The 24,436-nt window shown below is 44.2% G+C and overlaps 2 protein-coding genes across 6 annotated transcripts in view; one reads left to right on the plus strand and one right to left on the minus strand.

Moving 5' to 3' along the window:
* Window positions 1–24,436, plus strand: part of brf1a (BRF1 general transcription factor IIIB subunit a) — a 37,805-nt gene that overhangs the window by 2,719 nt on the left and 10,650 nt on the right. For all 5 annotated transcript variants that reach the window (XM_086049000.1, XM_086049001.1, XM_086048999.1 and 2 more), the window contains 13 exons: window positions 509–589; window positions 966–1,139; window positions 1,982–2,013; window positions 3,506–3,578; window positions 13,242–13,391; window positions 15,400–15,493; window positions 15,747–15,873; window positions 17,020–17,059; window positions 17,119–17,211; window positions 17,384–17,704; window positions 22,799–22,860; window positions 23,710–23,791; window positions 23,863–23,921. In XM_086049000.1, the coding sequence (XP_085905126.1) occupies window positions 509–589; window positions 966–1,139; window positions 1,982–2,013; window positions 3,506–3,578; window positions 13,242–13,391; window positions 15,400–15,493; window positions 15,747–15,873; window positions 17,020–17,059; window positions 17,119–17,211; window positions 17,384–17,704; window positions 22,799–22,860; window positions 23,710–23,791; window positions 23,863–23,921 (1,388 nt within the window). The remainder of the gene's footprint in view (window positions 1–508; window positions 590–965; window positions 1,140–1,981; window positions 2,014–3,505; window positions 3,579–13,241; window positions 13,392–15,399; window positions 15,494–15,746; window positions 15,874–17,019; window positions 17,060–17,118; window positions 17,212–17,383; window positions 17,705–22,798; window positions 22,861–23,709; window positions 23,792–23,862; window positions 23,922–24,436) is intronic.
* On the minus strand, window positions 4,857–11,123 carry LOC147137071 (BTB/POZ domain-containing protein 6-B-like). The gene is made up of 4 exons (XM_086049003.1): window positions 10,216–11,123; window positions 9,124–9,214; window positions 8,903–9,021; window positions 4,857–6,823 (listed from the first exon to the last, which is right to left on the minus strand). The coding sequence occupies exons 1-4, from the start codon at window positions 10,650–10,652 to the stop codon at window positions 5,791–5,793; spliced, it is 1,680 nt and encodes a 559-aa protein (XP_085905129.1). The 5' UTR covers window positions 10,653–11,123; the 3' UTR covers window positions 4,857–5,790.

Consider the following 24,436-nt stretch of genomic DNA (forward strand, 5'->3'; position numbering starts at 1 on the left):
TTCAAACAAACATTTTGAGTAAATAAACACGAGACGTTGTCGAGGGCACTCACCAAAACACAAAAGCACGTTCCAGAAGATGAGCCAGAAATGTGCCAGAGCATCAACACATGGAAATTCTGGTGCGGGTTTTGCCGTATGCAAAGCAGCAAAGGCATTCATATTGATTGATTGGCAACGATCGTTCATATTGATTGATTGGCAACCCTCACGATCACCTCACTCAGCTGCTGTTTATCGGTCACATGTCGAGCAGATCCCCTTTTGAACTTTGACACGGCCGTGCACGAGTCTTCCGACTTTGTTGCGTGTTGTTGTAGTTCAGCCAGTGCCCACAAGAGTGTGCTATTGTCTCACTGAACGCACGCTCCTGGTGACCTCTCGTTGGGTTTGCTGAGCCGAGTTTGGCTCTTCAGTTCCGACGTGGCATCTTGGCCTGTCCCATTCTGAACATGAAACGTGACCTTGAAAATGTGTATGAAGTGTTTGAAGGCGTCTGCGTGTGCAGGCGGCGCCAAGCTTCCGTCGTTTGGAGACGGTCATCTGGCCAACGCGGGAAAAGAGTCGCGAGCGCTGACGCTGCACAGAGGTACGAGTCAAACAATTTCACTTTGGCCTTCCATTGGGCCCTTTGGGCTTTTTCTCACTTCCGAGTGGCGCAACTTTTGCACGTTTGCAGTGACAAGCCATCGCTTGGTCCGTTTATTTGACTTTTTTTGCAAGCCAAAATGAGATTGGAAATTTTGCTTGAGTGAAGTAAAAACAAAAATTGTCACAATTCAAGCACAGTCATCTATTTTGGCCCCGAAGTGCAGAACACGGTAACAAAAAAACAAAACGCCACAGGAAATTGAAAACAAAAAAACAGAAGAACAAATGACTTCTACTGTGGCCCTAAAGTGCAAAACACTGCAACAAAAAAAGTGATTGCGGGCGCTAATGTGCGGCGTGTTTTGTGTTTGTAGCCAAGCAGCACATCGGCGTCCTGGGCCAGCAGCTTCAGCTCAACCAGCACTGCCTGGACACGGCCTACAACTTCTACAAGATGGCGCTGGCCAAGCACCTGACGTGCGGACGCAAGGCGGCGCACGTCATGGCCGCCTGCATCTACCTGGTGTGTCGCACCGAGGGGACGCCACGTATCCTTGTGGAATAAGAGTTAATCCGCCCGTTTTTAGCCATCTCTGGGGGGAGGGGGGCGGCCATTTTGTCACTTCTGTCGCCTGAAGATGACATCACAACTGCTCAGGTAACGACCAATCACGGCTCAGCTGTTTTCTGAAGCTGAGTCATGAGAACTACTTGCTGTGTTGTAGAAGGCAAAGCGCTTGATGTGCTAGCAGTCAAAAATTTGAGATGTGGTAGTAGATTGAGAGTTTGAGATGAGGAGCTAAACAAGTTGGAGTGTTCTCGAAGACAGACACATGAAATGTTCTGGAACCTGAACACTTGATACTCTGGAAAGCTAAATATTTGAGGTGTTGAAGTAGGCCAACAGATTGAAAGATCAATATGTGAGCTAGTTGAGAAGTACTTCACATGTTCCGGAAGCTAAAACTGTCGATGTTCTGAATACTTGTTCTAGAAGACAACCTATTGAGATGTCCTGGAAGATCACTACTTGCTACGTTCTAGAAGGCAAAACGCTTAATGCACTACAAATCCAATATTTGAGTATTAGATGAATATTTTGAGACGAGAAAGTAAACAAGTTGAAGTGCTCTAGAGGATGTTCTGGAAGGTAGAATACTTCATATTCTAGAAGCGAAATATTTGCGGCGTCAATAGGATTGACTTTCGACAAGATTTGACCGGCTAACTGCTTCAGAAGTCTCGGCAAGTAACAAACTGCTTGTTTTTTGCCTGCGACTTGTCGAAGATGATGTCCTCATTTATAACTCTTGATCCAAACGTGAATTTGTCTTGTTTGTTTTTTTTTTTTTTTTTTTTTTTGCTTGCTGCCTTAACAGTTGCGGCGCAGACATGTTGTTGGACCTCAGCGACATCGTCCAGGTATGTCAATCGCTCGTGGCCTCGCTAAACAGGAGTCGACTTTGGGAGCCGGCTAATGGTCGGCACGCGTGCGCGCATAGTTGAAGGTCCAGCTGCTGCTGGGAGTGGGAGTTGGGGGGTCGGGGGGGGGGGGGATTCTTACACTAGCAGCTGCCCCGGCGGAGCCCCTTCCACCCAACACGCCCACTAGTGGCATGCGTGCGCGTGCGTCATTAGTCCGGGATGACTCAATCAGTGACGCGCGGGAATCGAACACAGAAGCCGCAGACTTGACAGCTTACGACTGTCTTGGTGGAGTTGAAACGCGGACCCCAGTCCAAGCTGGCGACGACGACTTCCTGTGCGACGCCTGTTACTACCTTGCGACCACGTTACTTCCCGTGTTTTTCTTTGCTCGGCGTTACTTTGCGTGTCGCGTCCACCCGCTGACTTCCTGTGTGTCTGTAGTACGAGAAAGGAATGTGGAGTAAACAAGCGCGCGCGGTATTCCTGGCTGGAATTCTCTTCCCTGAATAGCGGCGGCCCGCGGAATCCTCAAGTGGGGGGCGGGGTTTCGGGCAGGGGGAGTGGCAGAGATCAGAGGCGACGGGTCGGTGACCCTCGCTGCCTTCTGTCCACACGTGGTGGTGGTGGTGGCGGGCGTTGGCGACGCAAGTCGAAAGGATGCCTCGTGTCTTTGTCATGCGGCCTTTCACTTTCAGACAAGGGGGCGGGGGGGGGCGGCGTTCAAGCCTTCTGGAGGTCGTATACAATGAAACATCTGTGACGCGCACACGTGTCACATCAATAATGTGATTAGAAAAAAAAAAAAACCGAGATGATCTGCATGTGAATACGAAGAGGTGACGCCGAACTGGAATTGATAGTGAAAGTTTAGTCGGACTCACCAACAAACGGCCGTTTAAAATTAGAGGCGGACCCGCATATCGACGTGTACTATTTAAAAAAAAAAAACAAACAAAAAAATAAAACGATTACATAGACAGGGGGAAAAAAAGGGGGCTTCCGACTATAAGTTTCCCGTTTGTTGCCTACAAAATGGCCGTCCGTCACATCGGCGGAAATCCCTGCTCTGCCTAGCATGCTAGCATGTTTTGACTCGGTATCAATATCGGTACCAGTGATACTAGCCTCCATTCGATTTGGCATCGCATCGCTATGAAATTCTGTCTTAGAAACTAATCAGGTTTGACTCTTAAACGCCATACTGGTAATGTAGCTACAGATATTCTAAACTGATTTTTAGCCGAGCATGCTAGCATGTGTTCATCTTTTGGTCAGGTGAAGGGGGACCATTTGATCGAACCACCAGATTGGTCCTTACTGTTCAATTGTGTCGCTCCCTCGCCCATCTTCCCCTTTACAGTTTTGCGACGAGACGAAAGCGATGTCATGTGCCTGGTTTTGCCCTCAGTGTGCCACGGATGAAGTGCGAAGGCCTCGTTTGGATACAGGAAGTCATGTGATGATGCCTTTGTTGTTGTCCTTCCAGGTGAACGTGTACACTTTGGGAAAAACCTTCCTGGCGCTCTCCAGAGACCTCTGCATCAAGCCTCCCGCTATAGGTACCATCCCCCGTATTAACGCCTTCGAATGCCTGACAATTGAATGTGTGTGTGTGTGGGGGGGGGGGGGGGCATAAATCACGGGAACATCCATATATTGATTTGTGACACAGACAAAACGATTAAGGACCATAATAGGATGGTTTAAGGCGCTAACGATGTGTAGACGTGTTTGACGGTTCCAATGTTATTTTTGTTCCCTAACATCAGAAATGATTTGGCGTTAATAATCTATGACCACTTTATTAGCTCTCATGCGATCGAGTACAGGAATAATGGATTTGTAAAATGATTTTGGCGGTTTTGACTAGTTTGTGTCGCGAAAGAAGATGTTCAAAATATTAGAAACGGCGCTAGGCATGTGCAGTGCAGTTGCACGTCACGGGTCGCATAAACGTAGACTTGAGTTGCTACGACATTGACTGTATGTTGCGAACTTGATTTAATGTGGTCAGTGTGCACATATCGTGTGTGTTTTGGTTAGGGGCAGGTCAAAATATGTTCAACTAGAAATTGCGTCATACCGATGTGAAATGCAGTGCAATCAACTTGGATTTGCCAAATGTAGAATTTGACACTGAGCTGAATTGTCGAGGTAAAGTTGTGCTACTTCCACGTTCATTTAGGAGGTTTCCCATGATTTGGATTTCTTGTAAAAGGCAAAAAAAAAATGTTTTAATGGAAAAGAAATACATTTTTAAATGTTACCATTAATGTGCGAATTTTGTGATGGAAATGGGGGGCTCTTCAAAAATGATTTTTGAACTGTTTCAGAAAGTCTTTTTTTTTAATTTAATTTTTTTTATTGCACTTCTCCGTAATTTGTGAATTTTCTCACGAAACGGTGGAATTCTACAAAAGTGTGAATTTTTGGAACGTTTCACATTTGGAACTAGGATGAATTGAATTTGTTGGGAAATTGTGAATTGCAAAATGTTATCATTAATTTGGGGAATGTTGTCATGAAAAATTTTAAGTTCTTCAAAAAGTTAGATTTTTTTTGAGGGGGGGGTGTTGAACATTTTGAATTTGGGTTTTGAGTCATTTGAGAAAAAATGTTTTTTCACTGATATCTGTATCTGTGATACGAGGCTCATTTGAAGGTATCGGTGCTCGTGGAGGCTGCCGATACCAGCCACTGATACTTAAGGCAAACCCAAATCTAACGTTGGGTTCAAGTCCTCCACAGTAGTAGTTGGCGCTCTTTGACACGTTCGCAAATCATCATGTGCGTCAGAAAGAGCGACACACACAGAAAGCATAAGCAAAAGCCACGTGTGCAGTTTGGATCACGTGTGAGAACTTTTATGTCATCAACCCTGGTACATGAACGCTTCTTCAGACAGCATCAAGCTGTTTCAACAAGAAATTGCTCCACAAGAACAGAAACCAAAGCTTTTGTGAGGGCGCGTCCTCAAGTGCAAAACAGCAAGAAGCCGACTTATCCGCGTTAGATTCCCGCTCGTGGTAATACGGAAACGTTTCGTCGACGCAACTGGACTCTCCTTGCTTGTTGAAACTTAGTTGGTTGATAACCCTTTAAGCACCAAAGTCTCAAAACGCCAACAAGCAACGTTTACAGCGTGCCTTTATCTCCAACCATTTCCAAGCGAGAAACTTTTGAATGATCCAAACTCGATATTTTGTCGTGGGGGTTGGGGGGGGCGCTGGCGCCGAAAGGTTTACGTTTCCCCACCGATTTTGGAATTTTCTCATGGAAAATGGGCAATTCTTAATAGGTGGAGAAAGGTGGAGGTTTTGCTCGAAGAATATTCCGGTCAAAGAAATGAATGGGACATTTGAAAGACAGCTCCGAAATGTGGCTTTTTCAGTGTGTGAAAGCGGCGGCTTTCCGGAACATTTGTTGGCTCAACTTTTAGGAACGGACCCGACTTGTCCGTGTCGATTCTCAGTTACTCAGGTTGCGCTAATCTGCAAAAGTCGAATCGAGGCAGCTGGACCCCTCTTGGCAACTTTGAGGAACAACCAAGACGCGAGAGCCACTTGCCTCGATTCGAACCGACTTGTTTCCGGAACAGAAAGTAGTCCGGTTGTGTGGTTAACAACCGCAGTGTTTAAATTAAAAAAAAAAAAAAAAATAAAAAAAAGCATAATTTAAATAAAGTTGCAGAAGAGTCTCCGGTAGAGTTTGCGATGCTACGTGACAGGAAGTCCCGTCGCACTCTGGCCTGTCCCGGCGTCTGTCCGGCGTTCAGGCGTAGAAGACGAGCTCGGGGATCTGCCCCCCCTGCACGCCGGTGCCGTTGGTGCTGTCCGAGGAGCACTGGAACTGGAAGGTGACCCTGCCGCACTGCACCTCCGTCACGCCCTCCTGCCCAAAGTAGCTGAGCTCGTTGCCGTCCAGAACCGCGCTGGCCGTGTAGAAGGCGTCGGGCTCGATCTGGACCGGGTGCTCGAACCACACGGGGAAAGTTCCGCTGGAGCCGTCCGAGACGAACTTGGTGAGGCGCTGGGCCAGCGTGGCGCCCTGCCGCTTGAGTTCGATGCGAACGCCGTACTCGGCCTTGCCGCCGCTGGATCCGTACAAGCCCAGCCCGGCGATGAAGATGCGCTTGTCCACGGCAAACTGGATGCTGTCGCAGCGCCCCCGGTAGCGCCACTGGTTGCTGCGGTAGGCCGAGGACTGGAACCTGTGGCACCTCTGCGGCGCCAGACCCGTCCTGGCGCTCGTGGGGAAGTCCACCCGGGGCTTGTTGGCGGCCGTGTACCACAAGAACATGTTGCGAGTCTCCTCCAGCGTCAGGATGTCGGACTGCGCCGCCCCGTCGGCGAACTCCTCCAGGCTCATGGCGGGGATGCGCACCAGGAAGAGCGCCTTGCCCAGGACTTGCCGGCGGTTGCGGGTGCCCGGCGCCAGCCCCCGCCGCTGGCACTCGGCCGCCGCCCAGCTCACCACGGCCTCGAACACCGCCGCCTCCTTGGCGTTGAGCGTCTCGCGCCGCAGGATGATCTCCAGCGTCTGCCCGTCGATTTCGCAAAAGCCTTCGGAGCGCAGGGCCAGCTCGGCCTGAGCGTCGATGACCTCCCAGCAGCGTTGCGTCAGCTCGGGTTCCTCGAACAGGCGGCTCTGGGAAAGCAGCACGCAAGCGTTCTTGGCCTCCAGGCTGGTCTCCAGGAAGTTGACGCAGGCCCGGGCCAGCGCCGGGACGATGTACTTCTTGGCGGCGTACAGGGTGGCCAGCACCGTGTCCGCCTCCAGCTCGATCTCGTCGCTGTACATGTACCTGACGCACGCGGGGGATGAACACGTTAACGGACAGAAAATGCTCACCGAGAACGTTGCGATCTCTACATGAAATCCTTTCCGGCGAACCGGGAAGTAGACGAGTCCGATGTCCGTCACCATTTCGGGTGCTTAACTACCGTCACGGCTTTTAACAGAAATCCGAAGCCCCACACAAGGAATCTTGGCCGTCATGAAGGATAGTTGTTGCGTATCATTGGAAAAACAAGAAGGCCACATTTGAAGGTCCCTCAACTTTGCAAAGGGTTTGGACGTTTTCAAATGCGACATTTTTACGTCTCACAAAGGATCTTGGAATTCTGGTGGTTATGAAGGATGGAAAGAGGCCGTTAAAAAAAAAATCAAAGTAGGGCTGCATTTGAAGAGTCCCTCAGATTGGGACCGGCTCCCCGCAAATGTTTTAATTGATTGCTTTCACTTGTTGCTATTTTGCTATTTTGTTGTTGTCATGGAAAGTGCTTTGTTCCAGCTGTTGCCGTTATGAAATGCACGATATAAATAAATATATTGACTAGTATTGTACTGTATCGCTGTGAAAAGAAGGCAGCATTTGAAGGATGCAAGCTGGGTGACAGCCTTCACGCAGCGTTGATGTCATCCGCTTTCAAGTGTGGAATTTGAAGGTCTTAAGTAAATTGTGGGACACAGGTGGTCCTGAAGAATAGTAGTGACGTATCCTTGGAAAAATGACATGTCATTCGCCTTCAAATGCTAACTTTGAAGTTCCCACAAAAGGGTGCCTCAGGAATCCTTTTTTTTTTTTTGTGTGCGCTGTAGTCGTATATCCTTCAACTTGGTACAGCTTTCATGTGGCTTAATGACGTCAGCGGCCTTCCAATGCAAACTTTTATGCTGCCGCAAAAGGAAACTTAGGATAGAAAGGTCAGTGACGGATCATAGTCCTCCCCCCCCAAAATGTGAAATAGGCTACACTTGAAGAATCCTTCAACTTGTGACCACCTCCACTTGGCCTTGTGTGGTTCCATGTGCCTTCAAATGCAGCCCCGCTCTGCGACAGTTTTGGCCTCTCCATTACGGGAGGCGGAGCGCCATCCTTCCACATCTCAATTCCCATCAAGTGAACCGCTGCAGCCTCCCAGCATGCTTTGCGGCACTGCAGGTTATTTTTAACCTTCTGCTCTGCAACATCGTTGGGCCATATTTTTTTTTTTCCTCTTTTTTTTTGCAAGAGGACAGACAAAGCACGGCAGAAGAGCAGCAATTACAGACTAGTCTTGCTTGCTCGGGATGAGTAATCAGGAGCTTTTGAAGTCTCTGTGTCTGGAATCCGTCCCCAGGCTATCTATTATATCGTGTCCTATATAGGGATTGGGCCATTTTGTAGTACTGTTGAGTTGAGGAGTTTCGGTTGGACAAAAGTAGTGCTTTGGCGCCAAACTATGTTGAAGCAAAGGGAAGGGGTTTTTTTTTCTAAAAAAAAAAAATGGTGGCATGGCACCGTTTTGGTGTCATGGAACTCTGTTGATTAAAGCAAGTTGAGGGGTTTCGTTTAGACAAAAATAGCGCTTTGCCTCCAGTTTACAGGATGTTGGTGTCAAGGAACGACATTGGAGCGAATTAACCACTGTCACTCAGGGAGGAAAAAAAGTTGTGCTTTGCCGCCTTCTTGGTGTCAAGGAACCATGTTGAAGTGAATTGACGAGTTTCAGTTTGACAAAAATTGTGCTTAAAAAATTGTGCTTTGTCGTTGTCTTGTGGCATTTTCGTGTCAATGAGCTCCATTTAATGAACTATCTTGACACAAATAGTGTTTTTCCACCATCTTGGTATTGAGGAAATATGTTGGAGTTGAGTTTCAGTCGGACAAAAATGGTGCTTTGGCGCCTTCTTGGTGTGAGGGAACTATGTTGGATTGAGTAGGGTAGTTTCATTTGGACAAAAGTAGTGCTCAGGTACCATCTCGGTGTCAACGAACGACGTTGAACTGAGTAAATGATTCCCTCGTTCCCTACTCCCGAACAACTCGATAGGGCTTTTTTTGTGGACTTTTTAGCGACTGAAATAATAGTCCACTGTCGGCGCTACCGGTGTCACTCACTTGAGCAGGATGAGGAAAGCGGCGGGTTCCACGTCCGGGATGTGAATGTCGGCCTCCTCTTCGGCCAGGTCGCCGTAGAACATGGCGCAGAACACCGAGCTACCCACAGCCAGCACGTACTGCCCACGCAAAAAGAGTGATGGTGACGCGTCAGTAGTGACACCCTGACAGCACGCTAGCTAGCTAGCTAGCTAGCACCGCCTTGTTGTTTGTTTGGTTACCTTGTGAGCGGGAACCCTCTGCGAGCCGCCCGGGGGGCCCACAATGAAGTGGACGTCAGCCATCAGCTCGTTGTTGAACATCAAAGCGTTCCTTCAAAAACAAAAAATAAATATAAATCAAATAATACGTTAAGTGGGATTTGAACATTTAATCGTGTAACGGAGTATAAATACACTTGCTGGCTGTTGAAGGGATACGGCGAGTTATACAATCGCAAGTGAATTTTTAATTTATTTTTTTTATACCTTGATATAGTGCTGTATATACTATTTATTTAATTATAAGTCATTTTGTTGTTTTAACTGATTCATAATCCAAAGGAAAAAAACAAAGGTGAAAAAAATCATTCAGATGTAGCAATTTATGATGTATCAATGAGGCCTGCAGCTCATGATTATTTTGAAAAAAAAAAAAAAGATTATTCTGTCAATTTGTGACGATGCAGAAAATGCACAAACATCAATCGTTACAATTCAGCTCCTGGTTTGCTCTGTAACATTGGCCAGAAAATCAACAAAAAGGTTCATCACAGTTTTACAAAGTAAAAGCAGATGATTGCAGACCCTTTTTGATCAAACAAAAATGTAATCAGTCTGCTTCCATGGAGGACTAGAGAATTGGAGCTTTACTACTCAGAAGCTGGTATTCTGAGGATTTTTATCATTTTAAGTTAAACAACGTCTCTAAACTATTAATTATGAAAATAGTTGTCGAGTTGATGAGTAGTTCGAATCTAGTATCAACTTAAATACATATTTCAATAATATCGTCATGTAACTGGCGATACTGTCCTGCCGATACCACTAATATACACCGGTAATCACCATCTGACATTGTAATAACAAAAAATATATATATTTATATGCATTTACTTGTTACTGTTTTGGTCAAAACAACCGATTTGAGCATTATTGTCTATGCTCCTGAAGTGCATGAAAAGCTCCATCTAGATTCAAGTGCTTGTCGATAACGGCGTAGTAACTATTCGGTAATGAGCAAAGTAGTTCGTAGTGTTCTAAAATGTGAATTTGTGTGAATGGCCTCCTCAGTATGACATGCAAATAGTCACGATAATATGTGATGGTTGACACCTCTCTCTGAGTGTGGGGTGGCTGCCCTGCCAGCTGCGGGGCTCGGCGGTGTTGTTGTTGCTGACGTTTTGCTGGTCGTCGGTGGGGCTGGTGGCGGCCGCCGTCGCGCCTCCGACACCGCCTTCGCCTTCGCCTCGTCCGCCCCCGCCGGCGGCGGCCTGGCTCACGGTCGCCGCGGCCGCCGCCGTCGCCGTCACCTCCTTGGTCGCCGCCTTGTCGGCGTCCGCCACCGTAGTGCCGCTCGCAATGTTGCCGTTGTTGGCGGCGCACAACTCCGCGGCCATCTTCGTGTGCTTATCGTAGGACGGCAGCGGGAGCCGCGCGGGGAGCCCGCCGAGCTTCTTGGACTTTCGCAGTGTGTCGGGCAGCAGCAGCAGGCAGCTCAGGCACCTCATGATCCGGCCATGACGGAGCAGCCGGCAGTCCGCCGTGGGCATCGGCGCGCAAGAGCCACGAAAAAAAAAAAAAAAAAAAAAAGAGGAAGCGCTGCGACGGCTCCGACCAAGCGAGGCTTTTCTCGGAGGCTTCAGTTCAGCCGCGTTGCTCCGCTTCCTCCTCTTCGCCGATTTTGAAACGGCGTCGGCGGCCAAGTTTATGCCAGCAGCGCATCTAAAAATATCCTGCCGGGCCTCGGCGTCCTTCTTTTTCGTCTTCCTCCGCCAACTTGGAGCGCCAGCACTTTTTCCTGCTCGCTGCGTCGTCTGTTTTCGCTTTTTTTTTTTTCTTTTTTAAATCCTCTCTCCCTCTCCAGCGGCTAATCAGTCTTCCGCCCTCCCCGCTTCGCGTTGCTCACGTCGGGTTACTCGTGTGAGAGCTCGGCGGTGGTTTGTTATGGAGACTTTCCAAGCTCTGAGCTTTATTTTGTTTTTTTCCCTTCTTTTTTTAACCTTTCCTTCTCGTTCTCCTCCCCGCTTTTCCCTAGGCCCTCCCTACCCCAGGTGTCGACCAATCACATTCACGCCTGTCGTTGACGTCAGAGCGAGCTAAACCTCCGCAGAATACGTCATAGCACAGAGTACACACAAGCGGTCCCCCTCCGCCGAGCGGGTTAGAGCCAAAGGAATAATCCATTATTTATGGTAGAGAATGAAGTGTTTGAATATGAACGTCAACCCGAACCTAGGGTAAGAACACTTGAGGTTGGAAAATATGGAACCTAAAAGCACAGAAAATAAATGGCCAAATTGGCTCCAAAAAGGATTTAATCTGTCAAATACTGCACATTCAAGCAACCAACTCGACAAAGGTCTTTGTAGTTGCAATTAAATAAGAATGTAATGGAGATTTGTTATATTGGGCAAAACTACAAAAAAAATTCACATCTAAATTAAACCTCCCCCTTAACATAAATAAAAACATATCAAACCCATTATTAAATATTTCTTAATATCAATACATATGTACTTTTTTTAAAACGTTAACTACATTTCGTGACATACTAAGTAACAAAATAGTGAAAGCTCCTTAGATTACAAGAAATAAGAATAGAATAGAATTTCATTACATTGTACAGTTTTGCTGATATTTTTGTGTGCTTCTCCCCCCAAAATGAGCATTTTAAGTCAAAAGCTGCATTTTGGCAATTTCTGTCTGTCTGATTTGAGTACATACACAATTATACAATGTATACAGTTTTCCAGAAATTGTATGCAAAGATAAATCTACACATTTCAAATGGGTTAGCCACATTTCCATTGTCACATATATAAAATGAACTTTATCACGTACGATATACGATAATGAAAGTAAGCTTTTAAATCAAAGTTAAAAACAAAATTTAGGTTTGCTGTTTTGAATACACATAAGACTGAAAAAGAATAAAATGCACAAAGTGTATTCAAGAAGCTTGTACTAAAAAACGAGCATAATAAATTCAAAAAGTTAGGAGAATTTCCCTCATGAAAATGTCACCTTGTGAATTGTTTGTGTATTTACTGTCGAAATACATCTCTTCTTGTTTTACGGGGCGACAGCAATGGAATTGTCCCGTAAAATAGTATGTCATCAGTTTGTTTCAAATGAACTGTAAATTGAGACTAGCATGTAATCCGGGTGCTTGTCTACTTTGCGATAAAGCCTCTTTTTCATGTCTGAAATAGTTGACAGTCTTTTTAATAGTTGCCTTTCAAAGGGGGTTGAGCAGTATTCGAAATCGTCAAAGTGGGGCAGCGGAATGTTGAGGTGGTGTGTCACGGGGGGGTAATAAGTGTGGATGTTATTAGCAGCTGGTGGGCTCACTTGGAAGGACATTCAACTCCATCGTCATCAATTCTCCTTCTTGGCTCCCGATGAAGAAAGAGAAAGAAAGAGAGAAAGAAAAAGAGACCCCTCCCCCCCTTCTAAATTTAGAAGCACTTAAAGTTGACAAAAGTGGCTGAAAATGCCCACCTGCCACTTTGTTCCTACGCTTTTATTATTCATAAGTTGTTCCTCTCTTGCTCCAAAATACTGGGACACTTCTGATGAGTTGAACCCACGTCAAGACATGTTGCGCAATTGGGAGAATTATCAAACAATAATACATAAAAATGTTACATTTTGCACACAAACGCTGTCCAATCACAACAAGTGAACTGTGACCAACCTTTCACAGGTAAAAAAAAAAAAAAAAAAGGCTTTTTTTTTTCCTCAAATGTCCTATTTGATTGTACTGTACACGCTTTGACATGGATGAACGACAAAGTAAACCTCGCGAAAATCTGATAAGAAATGAGCGGGTGACCTTGATGGGAACGTTGTCCCTACCAACATGGCCGCCAAATAGGCATGTGGGATAGATACCTGAGAAGAAAAAAAATGAAAAGGTGTTTTCTTTCTTTTCTTTTTTTTTTTCAGTATACTCCTGTGTCTTATTCGTAGGAGTTCTGATAGTTAGCTTAGCGCCAGCCCGTTAGCATGATGTTAAACCTCAAACGTGAGCTGGGCAACACACACAGGTTGGTTGTGCTTTTCTCGTGTGAGCCGAAACGGCAAAATGCTCATGACACTTTCAACTTGTCTCTTGCAAACGTTTGACCGACGGGCAGACCCGTGCCTTTACATCCCGCGCTTCGCCCAGCTGCTGGAGTTCGGCGACAAGAACCACGACGTGTCCATGACGGCGTTGAGGCTGGTGCAGAGGATGAAGAGGGACTGGATGCACACCGGACGAAGGCCTTCCGGACTCTGCGGGGCCGGTAAGCGAACACAAACGCCATCATCTCCCAACTTGCTTTCTATTGCCAGTGTTATACAAGGTTCAAATATTATCGAAGTGATGATCATGTACAGCACAGCAGGACACATCCAAGCATAATGCCTTAAAACAAAACCCTCGTTTCGTTTATGCAAATAAATTCAAATCTTACAAGACAAAAAGTAGCAATTTTGTGAGCATCAAATCAATGGGGGAAGAAAGTCATTTAATGAGAATAAAGTTGAAATATTAAATTTGACAAGTCAATTCTGTGAGAATCAACTCAGAATATTACAAGACTAAACTTAGAATGTTACCGGGAGATTTTACCCCCTAAAAAATCATTTAAAAATAATACGTTTTAGATATTACGAAAAAGGTCATTTACTTATTTACTTACTTATTACATATTACAAAGGAAAAACATGAATCTTACAAGATAAAAAAAATATATAAGAAAAGTTGTAATTTTGCAAGTAAATTCTATCAAAATTAAATCAAAATAGTAAGAGAGTGAAATTTTAGGATAAAGTTACAATTTTAACGGAATTTTTTTTTTCATTTTACATGGAAAAATATATATGATTTTACAAGAATAAAGTTGACATGTACCAGAAAAGTCCTAATTTACCAGGAAAAAAGTCTTTTTTTTTTTTTTTTAATTACTATTCATTTTTTAAATTTTATTCTTAAACATTAAGCAAAAAAAAAAACCATAAGAATAACTTGAGTTACAAGAAAGTTGCTACTTTAGAGACTGAAAAATGCATATTTTACAAGAATAAAAGCCAAAATATTACACGACAAATATCATAATACTTTGAGAAACATTTCCATGAATTAAGTCGAAATATTCTGAGAATCAAATTGTCATTTTGCACAAATAACGTTGCAAGACCTAAATTAAAAAATGTTTAAATGAGTCAAGAGGACTCCGAATCCCATTCCAAATTGTCAGCTACATTTGAACTTTTGTCGACGTGATGGAACTGCTTCTTCGTCTTCCTTCCTCCTCCATAGTGTGTGCGTGCGTGCGCGCATGTTCCTGCGCTGTCCCGCCTGAATGTTTAATGTTCATAAAAGATGGAGTCGGATGTGCCCGCTGGAGGATGTTTGCGGCAAAAGCCCGATTCGAACCCAAATGAATCGTTCTATGTCTGAAACACGATACGTGGAGAAATGATTGTCGTTAATTGTGATGCCAAGGCTGATTGTGATGATTGGGGTTCGTTCGGGGTTGCGCGTGCGCGCAGGTGCAAGTCAGCGCACGCACAAAGTCGCTTTTAGCAGCCCAGCCGCTCTAATCAAGCTTATGTAAGTGTTCTCCTTCAAGGCGCGCTCGGCTGCTCATTACGCAACACTCATACTTCGACACGCACACGTACGCCTACTTTTTTTTTTTTTTTTTTTTTTTTTGAAGGGGGGTGCGGAGAGGAACCCCCAGAGCAAGTTACCACTTAAAAATTCACTCATTTATGCTGATGTCAGGAATAGGGCCCGACCCCTATGGATTTAAAAAAAACCTTTTGTTTATGCCAATCCTGATACTTGGCAGAGCCCCCCCAAAAAAACTATTAGTAAGTCGATTGATTAAAAAAAAAAAATTTTGGGTACCTTAACGCTTACAACAACAAACATGAATTACAGGCACAACATTTGTTTTACAACACTTCTCCTTTAATATTTAACTTTACAACAAAGAGGAATTTTGAAGTCCAAAAACACACCCAAAAATCATGATGTGATGATTTGTCTTAAGATTTAGGCCATAAATGTATGCAGTATAAAAGCAACTTCAGGAGTGCAGTTAGTGGCAAAACACGATTCATGCGTGACGTGACGCCTGATTGCATGATTTTGAAAAGGCTAAATATCTTTTTTTTTTTTTATCCATCGGATGGGCACTAGTCAGGACTTTTATATTGGTAAAAGCAAGCAGGACTGGATACTTCATTAGGTACACAATTTAATGTGTGTGCGTGTGTGTGTGTGCGCGTGTGTGTTTGTAGCTCTCCTGGTCGCCGCTCGCATGCACGACTTTCGCCGCACGACCAAAGAAATCATCGATGTGGTCAAAGTGTGCGACAGCACGCTGAAAAAAAGGTGGGTGTCCAGTTTTGATAGTATGGATTATGTGGAATTTAACGAGTACAACTGTTAAAAATTCCACATTTGGAAAAATGTCAATTAAATTGTGGCATTCACTTAGCTACCTGACTGTGCCTCCACCTCCAAAATGCATCTTTTCCTTCCGATAGTCTGCGGGCGCGTGACCAAAGAAATTGATCCCAAATAGAAAATTGTGCATGCAGAAAAATGTGAAGTTTAATTGGCCGTTAATATTTATGTGTGTTAGACTGGTGGAGTTTTCGGACACGCCCACCAGCCTGCTGACGGTGGAGGAGTTCATGAAGGTGGACTTAGACCAGGAGTGCGATCCTCCCTGCTTCACGGCCGGACTGCGCAAGAAGAAAGCACAGCAGGCACGTCAATGACCTCTTGCCCGTTTTAGCAGGTCGCAAGCGCAAAGAAGGTTTTGAGCGCAAAAACAAAACAAACAAACCAAAAAATCACCTGACCACCGACGCACTCCTCAGTAGCACAATTACTTACAAAGTCAGCTCATCTAAAGTACTGAAAAGCCAATTAGTAACTTCTATAAAGAATTAATGAATTAAAGATAAAAATCTGTCAAATAAGTGCACGAAAAAAAGGTCAGGGCAGTAAATAGAAATAAAAACAAATGAATGATACGAAATACTTGAACAATACAAATTCTAAATGAATATTAAAGGTGGCAAATAAATATGTACTTGTTTAAAATGAAGAATGCATTTCTAAATAAAATAACGGGCAAAGTACATCATCATGAAAAGTAGGACTGTAAATAGAATATATTTATAAATAAAAATGAAATGACATCAAAACAACAAACATAAGGAGAAATGTTAATGAAATACAAGTTGGGAATCAAAGCAAGTCATTAATAAATGAAACCAATTCATAAAATAGATAACATACAGTACATGAAAATAAAATGTGCTACTGTAAATAAAAAGAATGAATATTAAAAAGATTTAGATAACGTAAAATAATCAACTTAAAACGTTAATCATACAATAGCCATACAAAGAAATAAATACAACAATAAATGAAATCATTAAAACATTGAATGAATGTATTTTTATTTTTTTTAAATCTGCGACCTAAAACTAAGTTTGTGTTGCTGCAACCTGATTCACAAACAATTCAGTTTACGAACCAAAGTTTCAAAGAAAAGTGACCTCAGTTGGCGAAATGTTTGACGAACCGTCTTGGCATGGCTGCGCTTGGCTTAGTTGCCACGGAAACGTCATTGGCCTCACACATTGCAGCTGTCTTGTTTTTTTTCTTCAATTTATGTATTTATTTTTGCATTAAATGATACCGTTATTGAACGGGTGGCAATCTTCCTTGACAACCGCGCCATGTTTTTGTGGTTCCATAAAAATCAATAGAGTCCGATATATTGGATGTTGAGCCTCCGAACTCGATACAGGGTCACAGTTTTTTGATGAGCCACTTGAGCCACTTTTGGCTGCGTCGCAGGCGTGTGATGAACGTGTTGTTGTCATTTTTTTTTTTTTCAGCTGGAGGTGGAGCTCAAGAAGAAGATGGATGACATTGAAGGTATTTTTAACGCAACGGCAAGTAAACAGATAAAAGACATCAATGGGCAAATCTTGCAGGTGAGATCGAATGCTACCAGGACCAAATCGACTCCGAGCTGGAAAGCAGCCGACCCAAACTTCGAGGAGTTTACGCCGCGTACACTAAACAAGGTCAGCATTTGCTGTTATGTATTAGGTCGACAGTTAACAATGGAAAAAAAAAAAAAAACAACTAAGATGTGTTTAAATGTTTTGGTAGTAAAAAACAATTCTGTAGAAAATGATTTTTTTTTTTTTTTTTTTTTACACTGTGAATGTGTAAATTGGACCACTGTCAACGTAGACTCGCAGAAGCACGTGAACGAGGCCCTGTGCGTGTCTCCCGAGGCGGAGGAAGATCACGGAAAGGAGCTGGAGGACGAAGACGACATCATGAAGGCGGTGGCCAAACACTTTGGCAAAGATCTCGCCGAGCTCACCCTGGAGAAGCTCATGGAGCTGGAGCAGATGGGGGACGCCGCTGAAGACCTGGAGCAGGACCGGCAGGAGCCCAGGAGGATGGGACCCACGCTGGCGTCCATCTTGGGGGCCAGCCTGCCCACCGCGGCTACGCTAGGCCTCCACAACTCGGCGGGAAGCTGCGCCAAAGGGGAGCAAGATGGCGGTAAGAAGGGATGGAGGCTTGGGTCTTTGCGATTCATTCGCATTAATAACTGTAAAAACAAAACAAAACAAAAAAATATATATATATGTGTATTTTTTTTTAGGACATAACAGTAAAGACAAGCAAGAGATATACAGGAAAACAAATACAAAACAACTTAATAGCACGTGTTGCCCCTCAAATTCTTCAAATACAAGTGCATGAAAACTACTCATAAAAACCCATGACACTCTTGTCGTTATAACATTCGTAATAACGGTAACGACACTTAAAGTAAAGACACTTCGTAAATACTTCAGAAATAGCACCTTCTATTTTTGTGTGAATGCAAAATGGCTGCCGCATCCTGGCACTTCAAATGCCACGCGCCTTCTGGTTTAATCTAGCTATCGACAGTAGTTATCTATCTAGCTATCTCTAGCCATCTATACCGACAGTATCTCTTATCTATCTAAACAAGACAAAATGAAAGTGTTACGTAAAATATATGTACTCTATATAAAATGCGCGCCACAGATAATGCCTTGACAAATGTTAGCATATCGTCGCTGTCATGTGAAAAACACTTTTCTCCATTTTTTTTTTTTTTTAATTTTTTTCTTTTTCTTTTTCTTGTTTCCGCGTTAGAGGCATCGCATTAAAGTGAAAATTTAAAAAGTTTCCAAAATTGGAGATAAGTGTTTTTCACGGGACAGCGACTATATATAAATCTGTTAGCATCTAACATACGTTTACATCATGCGAGTGTGTCAACAGCTATGAATGTTAGCATCTCCAAGTTTGTTCATCTCTATCATGGAGTTACTGTCTCAAATCGTGTTAGCATCTCTTTGTGACTACCCGCCTCTAAATGTGTTCGTATCTGCAAAACTCTTTGCATCTCGAAGTGTGTCGGCATCGGTGAAGCATGTGTTAGCATGTGTGTGTGTGCGCGTATTGGCATCTCAAAATGTGTTAGTATCCATAAAAGTGTTAGCATTGCTAAATAATTTAGCATCATAAATGGAGTTTATCGTCTTCCGTTTGCCCGCTAAGCTAAAGAGGCTATCGAAGTGTTCCCGGGTTGCAAGGACTTTTTGAGCCGTGAGTGTGGAGTCGCGGGTTTGATTCCCTGTGAGTCACGTCCATAAATATTGACTCCTGCTGCACTTCCTGTCTGGGAGAGCCGGAGCAGCCGTAAACAGCCCCGAATCAACCCGTAATGCCTCCCTAACGTCCCAGTGGACCCCCACGTCCCCTCTTTATTGTCAGTGAGCTCATGCTAATGCTCATGCTAGAACCGGAACCATGACTGAGTGGACGAGCATGACTCATCACAGCTGCAGATTACAGGGAAGAAGACGTTTTGTGCACGTGTGAGTGTATGCGTGTGTGTGAAGTTGTGTGTGTGTGAAGTCATGAGCAACTTGCTACTAGTTTAGTCGTTCACTAAAAAGTCCGCCAGAAATCCCTTTGGAGGAATTCGAGAGTCGGGAACGAGTGAATCATTCAGCTCATTCCAGACTCCCGAATCACTATATCGTTATTTTCCTCGTCGCTAGAGAGTGATCCCCAACTCGCCTCGTTCGAATTTGTAAAAAACGCAGACGAGATGAGGCTTGGCAAAAGTGGAGTTCTGGCAGCTGTGGCATCAAAGCGGTGACCCCCCCCCGGGGCTCATTAGCATCGCGAAAAGAACTGCAAAAATTGGAGGTAAAAAAGTCAATCGGTGATCCTCCCGTGAGGAGACGAGAGATGCTGCTTACGTGCGTCTAGCTGAGTCAGCGGATTCTCCTCTCACGTGTCGCCGGAGGCCGTGACTCAAGAGGAGGAGGTGTTGACACATGATGCTAAGCTACTTGGGACGCGACAACCCGGTGAACACTTCGATGGCACTTCTTTTGATCAGCGTCGACGCTGAGCGCGTCAACCGCGAGACCCTGAAACCCCCGAAAGACTTTCAAGCACGTGCCAAAGTCATGTTAAGGTGCCCCAATTTGACCTCCCATGACACGACCGACACTTTGGAGTCAATGAGGTCACGTCATTCCGACGTTATTTGGCTAAACGCAGAGAAGTGCTCGCAAGTGGTGTCCCTTCACCAAGCAGGCTTTGGTGGTGGGTCTAATTGGACTTGAAATGTGAGCACCTGTTTAGCGCATATTTGCAGCCTGTGTTTAATCTCCCGAAGCACTTTGTCGCCCCCGTGAATTATTAATGACTCATCATTCATTCATGACCGCCCATCACCCGTCGCACTGATGGGCACAGCTGCGATAAGACATGTGGACACACGGGCGCACCAAAACACCCCAACCCTCACGTCTTGTCTTGTACACGTTTGCGTGGTTCAAATCTGGTAGCGGTTTGTCTCCAAATGACATCTGGGAATGGCCAAAATGACTTGTAGAGTGTCTGCTTCCAACAAAAATGGTGGATGTTCGGTGCATTTTAAATCACGGCTTTTTGAGACTTTTTTTTTGTGGGTCTACGTATCGCAGCCAATTTCGACTAGATGTTAAGTCAAATTGGTTCTAGGTAGGGATAGGCCGCTATTGCCGATATTCAGCGTTTTGACAAATATCGGCATCTGCCTTTTTTTTCGCAATCTGCATGCCGATAATAAATCCATTTCCAACTGTGTTGAAATCAAAACAAACATATGTGAAAGTTTAACTTTTCTGTCATTTACAGTAGAAAACTATATGGAGCTATTGTTTTAAGTTTTCATTGAACTTTTAAAGACTTGCTGACGACCCTGGGTTCTCCCTCAACTTTTTGTTAGAATTTGATAACAAGGATGTATATTGTCAATAATTTATTGTAATAATAATCGGGAAAAAAATCGACATTATGCAGATTTGAAAAAAAATGTTCAATAAACATACCGGTATGCTTAAAGACATTTCAACAACGTTGAGTGATTTTTAAATGTTTTTATTTATTTATTTTTGCCAATATGTCCCTTTTTACTGAAAATTATTATCGGCTCCAAATATTGGTTGTCGGCGTCCTTGACTACCGATAATCGGTATTGGTATCGGCCCTGAAAAAAACATGTCGGTCTATCCCTAGTTCTAGGGCAGGGTTTTCAAAACGTGGGGGTACTACAGACCCAGGATCCCTGTAAATGACTCCAAAATGGCCACTTCAAATGGAAATGGCAACCTTCTTGTGTGTTTTAAGTGTGGCTTCTCGAGACTTTTTTTGTGGGCCTGTTCATGATAGACAGGCCTACTAAATGCCATGTTGCTAAGTCACAGACCTTCGGGCCTGAATTTGTAAGATGTTTGCTCATACTGCGAGTGACAAGGTTGATGATTACAACACGACAGCTTTCACGGAAAGCGACTTTTTGTTGGGCCAGCTCAACAGACAAATGTCATGTCGCAAAGTCAAACTGTGGCTGCATTTTCCAGACGACCTTAGCAAGTCAATTTTGGGGGGGGGTGAATAATAACAGTGCGAACTATCCGAATCCTGACAACAACAAGCGTCTCCATGGAGACGGACTCTGTTAGCAGTTAGCCGCTAGCCCGAGTAGCATGATTAACAATTATCACAACAGCAGGTATTGACTCCTCGTTGTCTGCATAAACAAGTGTGCATACTCCATCAAGCCCCGGGGTGGGGAGGGCATTTAGTGCGTGACTGCCTCCTCCCTTTGAGTCTGCATGGGGGGGGTTGGAGGGGGGAGCAGGTGGTCGAGTAGGCCTTCGCTTGGCGGAACCTCCTCCAAGGTCGAGCGGGTCGCATTTTAATGGGCTGGCCCCGGCCCGCCCGTGTCGGCGAGAATCTGCCACTCTATTTATTGCCCGACTGGATGCTTGTTTCTGAGGGGGGGGGGGGATTCAGGCACTGAGCCTGATGAACCCCACACATGAGGAGGGAAGGTTTCACATCCCAGCACCTGCTTTTTTGCTTTGGTTTGTGATAACATGAGTGATAACATGAGTGCAAGTCTGAGGATCAGAACTGAAGTTAACACATAACCCCCCCCCTCACAAGAAAAAAAAAAAAATCCTTATCAAGGTCTGACCCCGTGAGCAGGTTGACTAGACATTTTTTTGCTGTAATCTAGAGAATTCTAGCCACATAGGACAACTATTGGCCATAATCTTATTAAATATGCATCAGATAGCCTTGCAAAAAAAGTCAGCACAATTATCTACTGTAGTTATTTGATCTTTCCAAGGGAAAAAGGACATCAGCGCGAAAAATTGTCCACACAAACATGCAAAGTTGACAGGTTAGACATAATGACAAAACATGAAAGAAAATGCTCAGGATGTTAGCTCAACTATTTTATTTTTTTTTTGCCTGTTCAGCTACTTGGTGGACGTCTGATAAGCTCAAAAAAGGTGACGGAAGCGAAGCCAGCAGAACAAAGCAAGAGGAGGAGAAAAGATGCAGACGATGAATGATGAGAATCAAAGCGAATTTGGCAAAGACAGAAGAGATGATAGGAGAAGTTTTTTTTTTGGCATTGGTGAGGAAGAGAATCCAGCAGAACGGGCACCATGAATGAGAAGAAAACTGCTAAGAAAACACGTAGGGAATTGGAGTGTGGAACAGAAATATGCAAAGAGAGAAGAATCAAAAAAATCAAGGTCAAATTGCATTTTTGGGCGGTGGGGGTCGAAAGAGAAGCTAGCAGAACCACATTAAGACTCCAAAAAAGAAGCGGTCGAAATGATGAATGACAAACTGATAAGCTGACCTGCATTTGCCTTGTAAAAGACTTTTGCGTTTAATCTTTGTCATATTTCCGCTCTTTAGTCTTTTTTTTTTTTCTTTCTTTTTTTTTTTAAATGCTTGCGATGAAATTAGAGAGGCGCGTGCGACAAGCGCCAGTCTAAGTGACCTCCCCAAGTCTTATCAGCGGCGCTGCTGCTGCCTGCCTCTTATCAGCTCGCACTTAACGCACAGGAACTTCTTGGAGGGCTGCGCCCGCCAGATAGCGAGCGCGCCCCGCCCCCCCGGATGAGATTTTATTTTTCCGTCTTTTTTCCTTTTTTTTTTTTTTTTTTTTTTTTTTAGACCACGAAGCTTCTCCGTCATGATGTCACTAATCACACACACTGTTTTTGTTGCTTCTGTTTGCCCGCGTCACAGAAACGTCTGCTGAAGGTGGCGAGCTGGACCTGAGCGGCATCGATGATAGCGAGATCGAGCTGGTACGTGATTTTTGTGTCATGACCTCACCGTATGGTGACATGTTGCCAATGTAGTTGCGTACATGGAAAGGCCACCTCAAGACCTTTAATTCGAGGTGTGACTCAAAAGTGGGTTGTTGCCATGTGATTTTTGACTTTGGCCCTGGGGGAAAAAAACATTTTTGGGTGACTGTGTTGTCATTTGAGGACATACGAACAACCTAGTTACATATCTGGAATGTACCCATCAAGACCGTTAATTTGAGGTCTGACATGATGTGTGGTTTGTTGTGATTTTTGGACCTGCTAACTTGGGAGCTTTGGCCAGTTTAGCTTCACAGTTTACAAAAATGTTTTGGTGTAAATATGTGATTACATGAGTTTCTATTGACAGCGTAGTAACAGATGCAGAAATCTTTCATGGAGACTGTTCATTTCAGGTGTGACTCAACATGGTTTTGTCTGCAACATGATTTTGGAATTTGTTATTTGTGAGCTGGGGCCAGCTTGGCTACATGCTAAAAATATTAACAGCAACACGTTTTCTCGGCGATTGTATCATCAAATGGCTTTGTCGAGACCTTCAATTTGACGTGTGACTCGATGTGGTTTGTTTGCGGCGTAATTTTCGACTTTGTTACCAGGGAGGTTTTGACCAGCTTGGATTCATAGTACAAAAAGCATATTTTGAGGTAATATCTAAGGATAGATTGACAACATAGTTACAGAACTGGGAAGCCCTCTTAAATACATTTAATTTGAGATATGACTTCATGGTGAAGAACAAATGTTTTGATGCTGATTTGTGCGCACGAGAGAGCAAAAAGCCCCCAAAAAACAACAACAAAAAAGGATGATTTTGGTTTGCAGTACCTGCTGAGTGAACATGAGATCAAGGTCAAGACGGCTCTCTGGATGGCCGAGAACTCAGACTACCTCAAAGAGCAGAAAGGTTCATTATGGTGATACGACAACATTCTATATTTTTGTTGTTGTTGCGAGACCAAACGACTGTATTTGCAGAAAAGGAGGCCAAGATTGCCAAGGAGAAGGAGTTGGGCATCTACAAGGAAAAGAGGAAGGTACCAACTCTTGCCTTTCTTTGCCACACTAATCACCATGACTTTATCTCAGAATGCTAATGCTATGCTCCAAATGTGAGGCCTTGTTGCTCTGCCGATAGCTTAAAAATGTATATGGGGCCTCTCAAAAACCCGACGTCAGCTCCAACTTTAGCTTCCAAAGTTAGTTTAGGGTTACCTCGAAATTTAGAGCTCAGGAAGGCACGTTAGCTTCCTGAGGTAGCTTTAACATCGGAATCTAATGTCAGGGATTGAAGCTAGCGTCCAAACGTTACCTTTGTTAGCGCAAAGGAAGCCCAATGATAGCTGGGGACGCTACCTGCAACAGTAGAGTCGAAGAGTAGCCTTAATATTACCGCCGTTGTTAACATCCAACGGTAGCTTTCAATGTTTGCTTTGGAATTAAACTTCCAACATTACCTCTAACATTGCAGGCAAGGCAAATCAGTGCTTCAACTTCAACATTGGAATAGAATGTTGGAAGCTAACCTTGGAAACTAACGTTAGCTCTAACA

Source organism: Filicampus tigris, chromosome 13 (genome assembly GCF_054856515.1).
Source record: "Filicampus tigris isolate MCC_2025a chromosome 13, RoL_Ftig_1.0, whole genome shotgun sequence".
NCBI classification, from domain to species: domain Eukaryota; kingdom Metazoa; phylum Chordata; class Actinopteri; order Syngnathiformes; family Syngnathidae; genus Filicampus; species Filicampus tigris.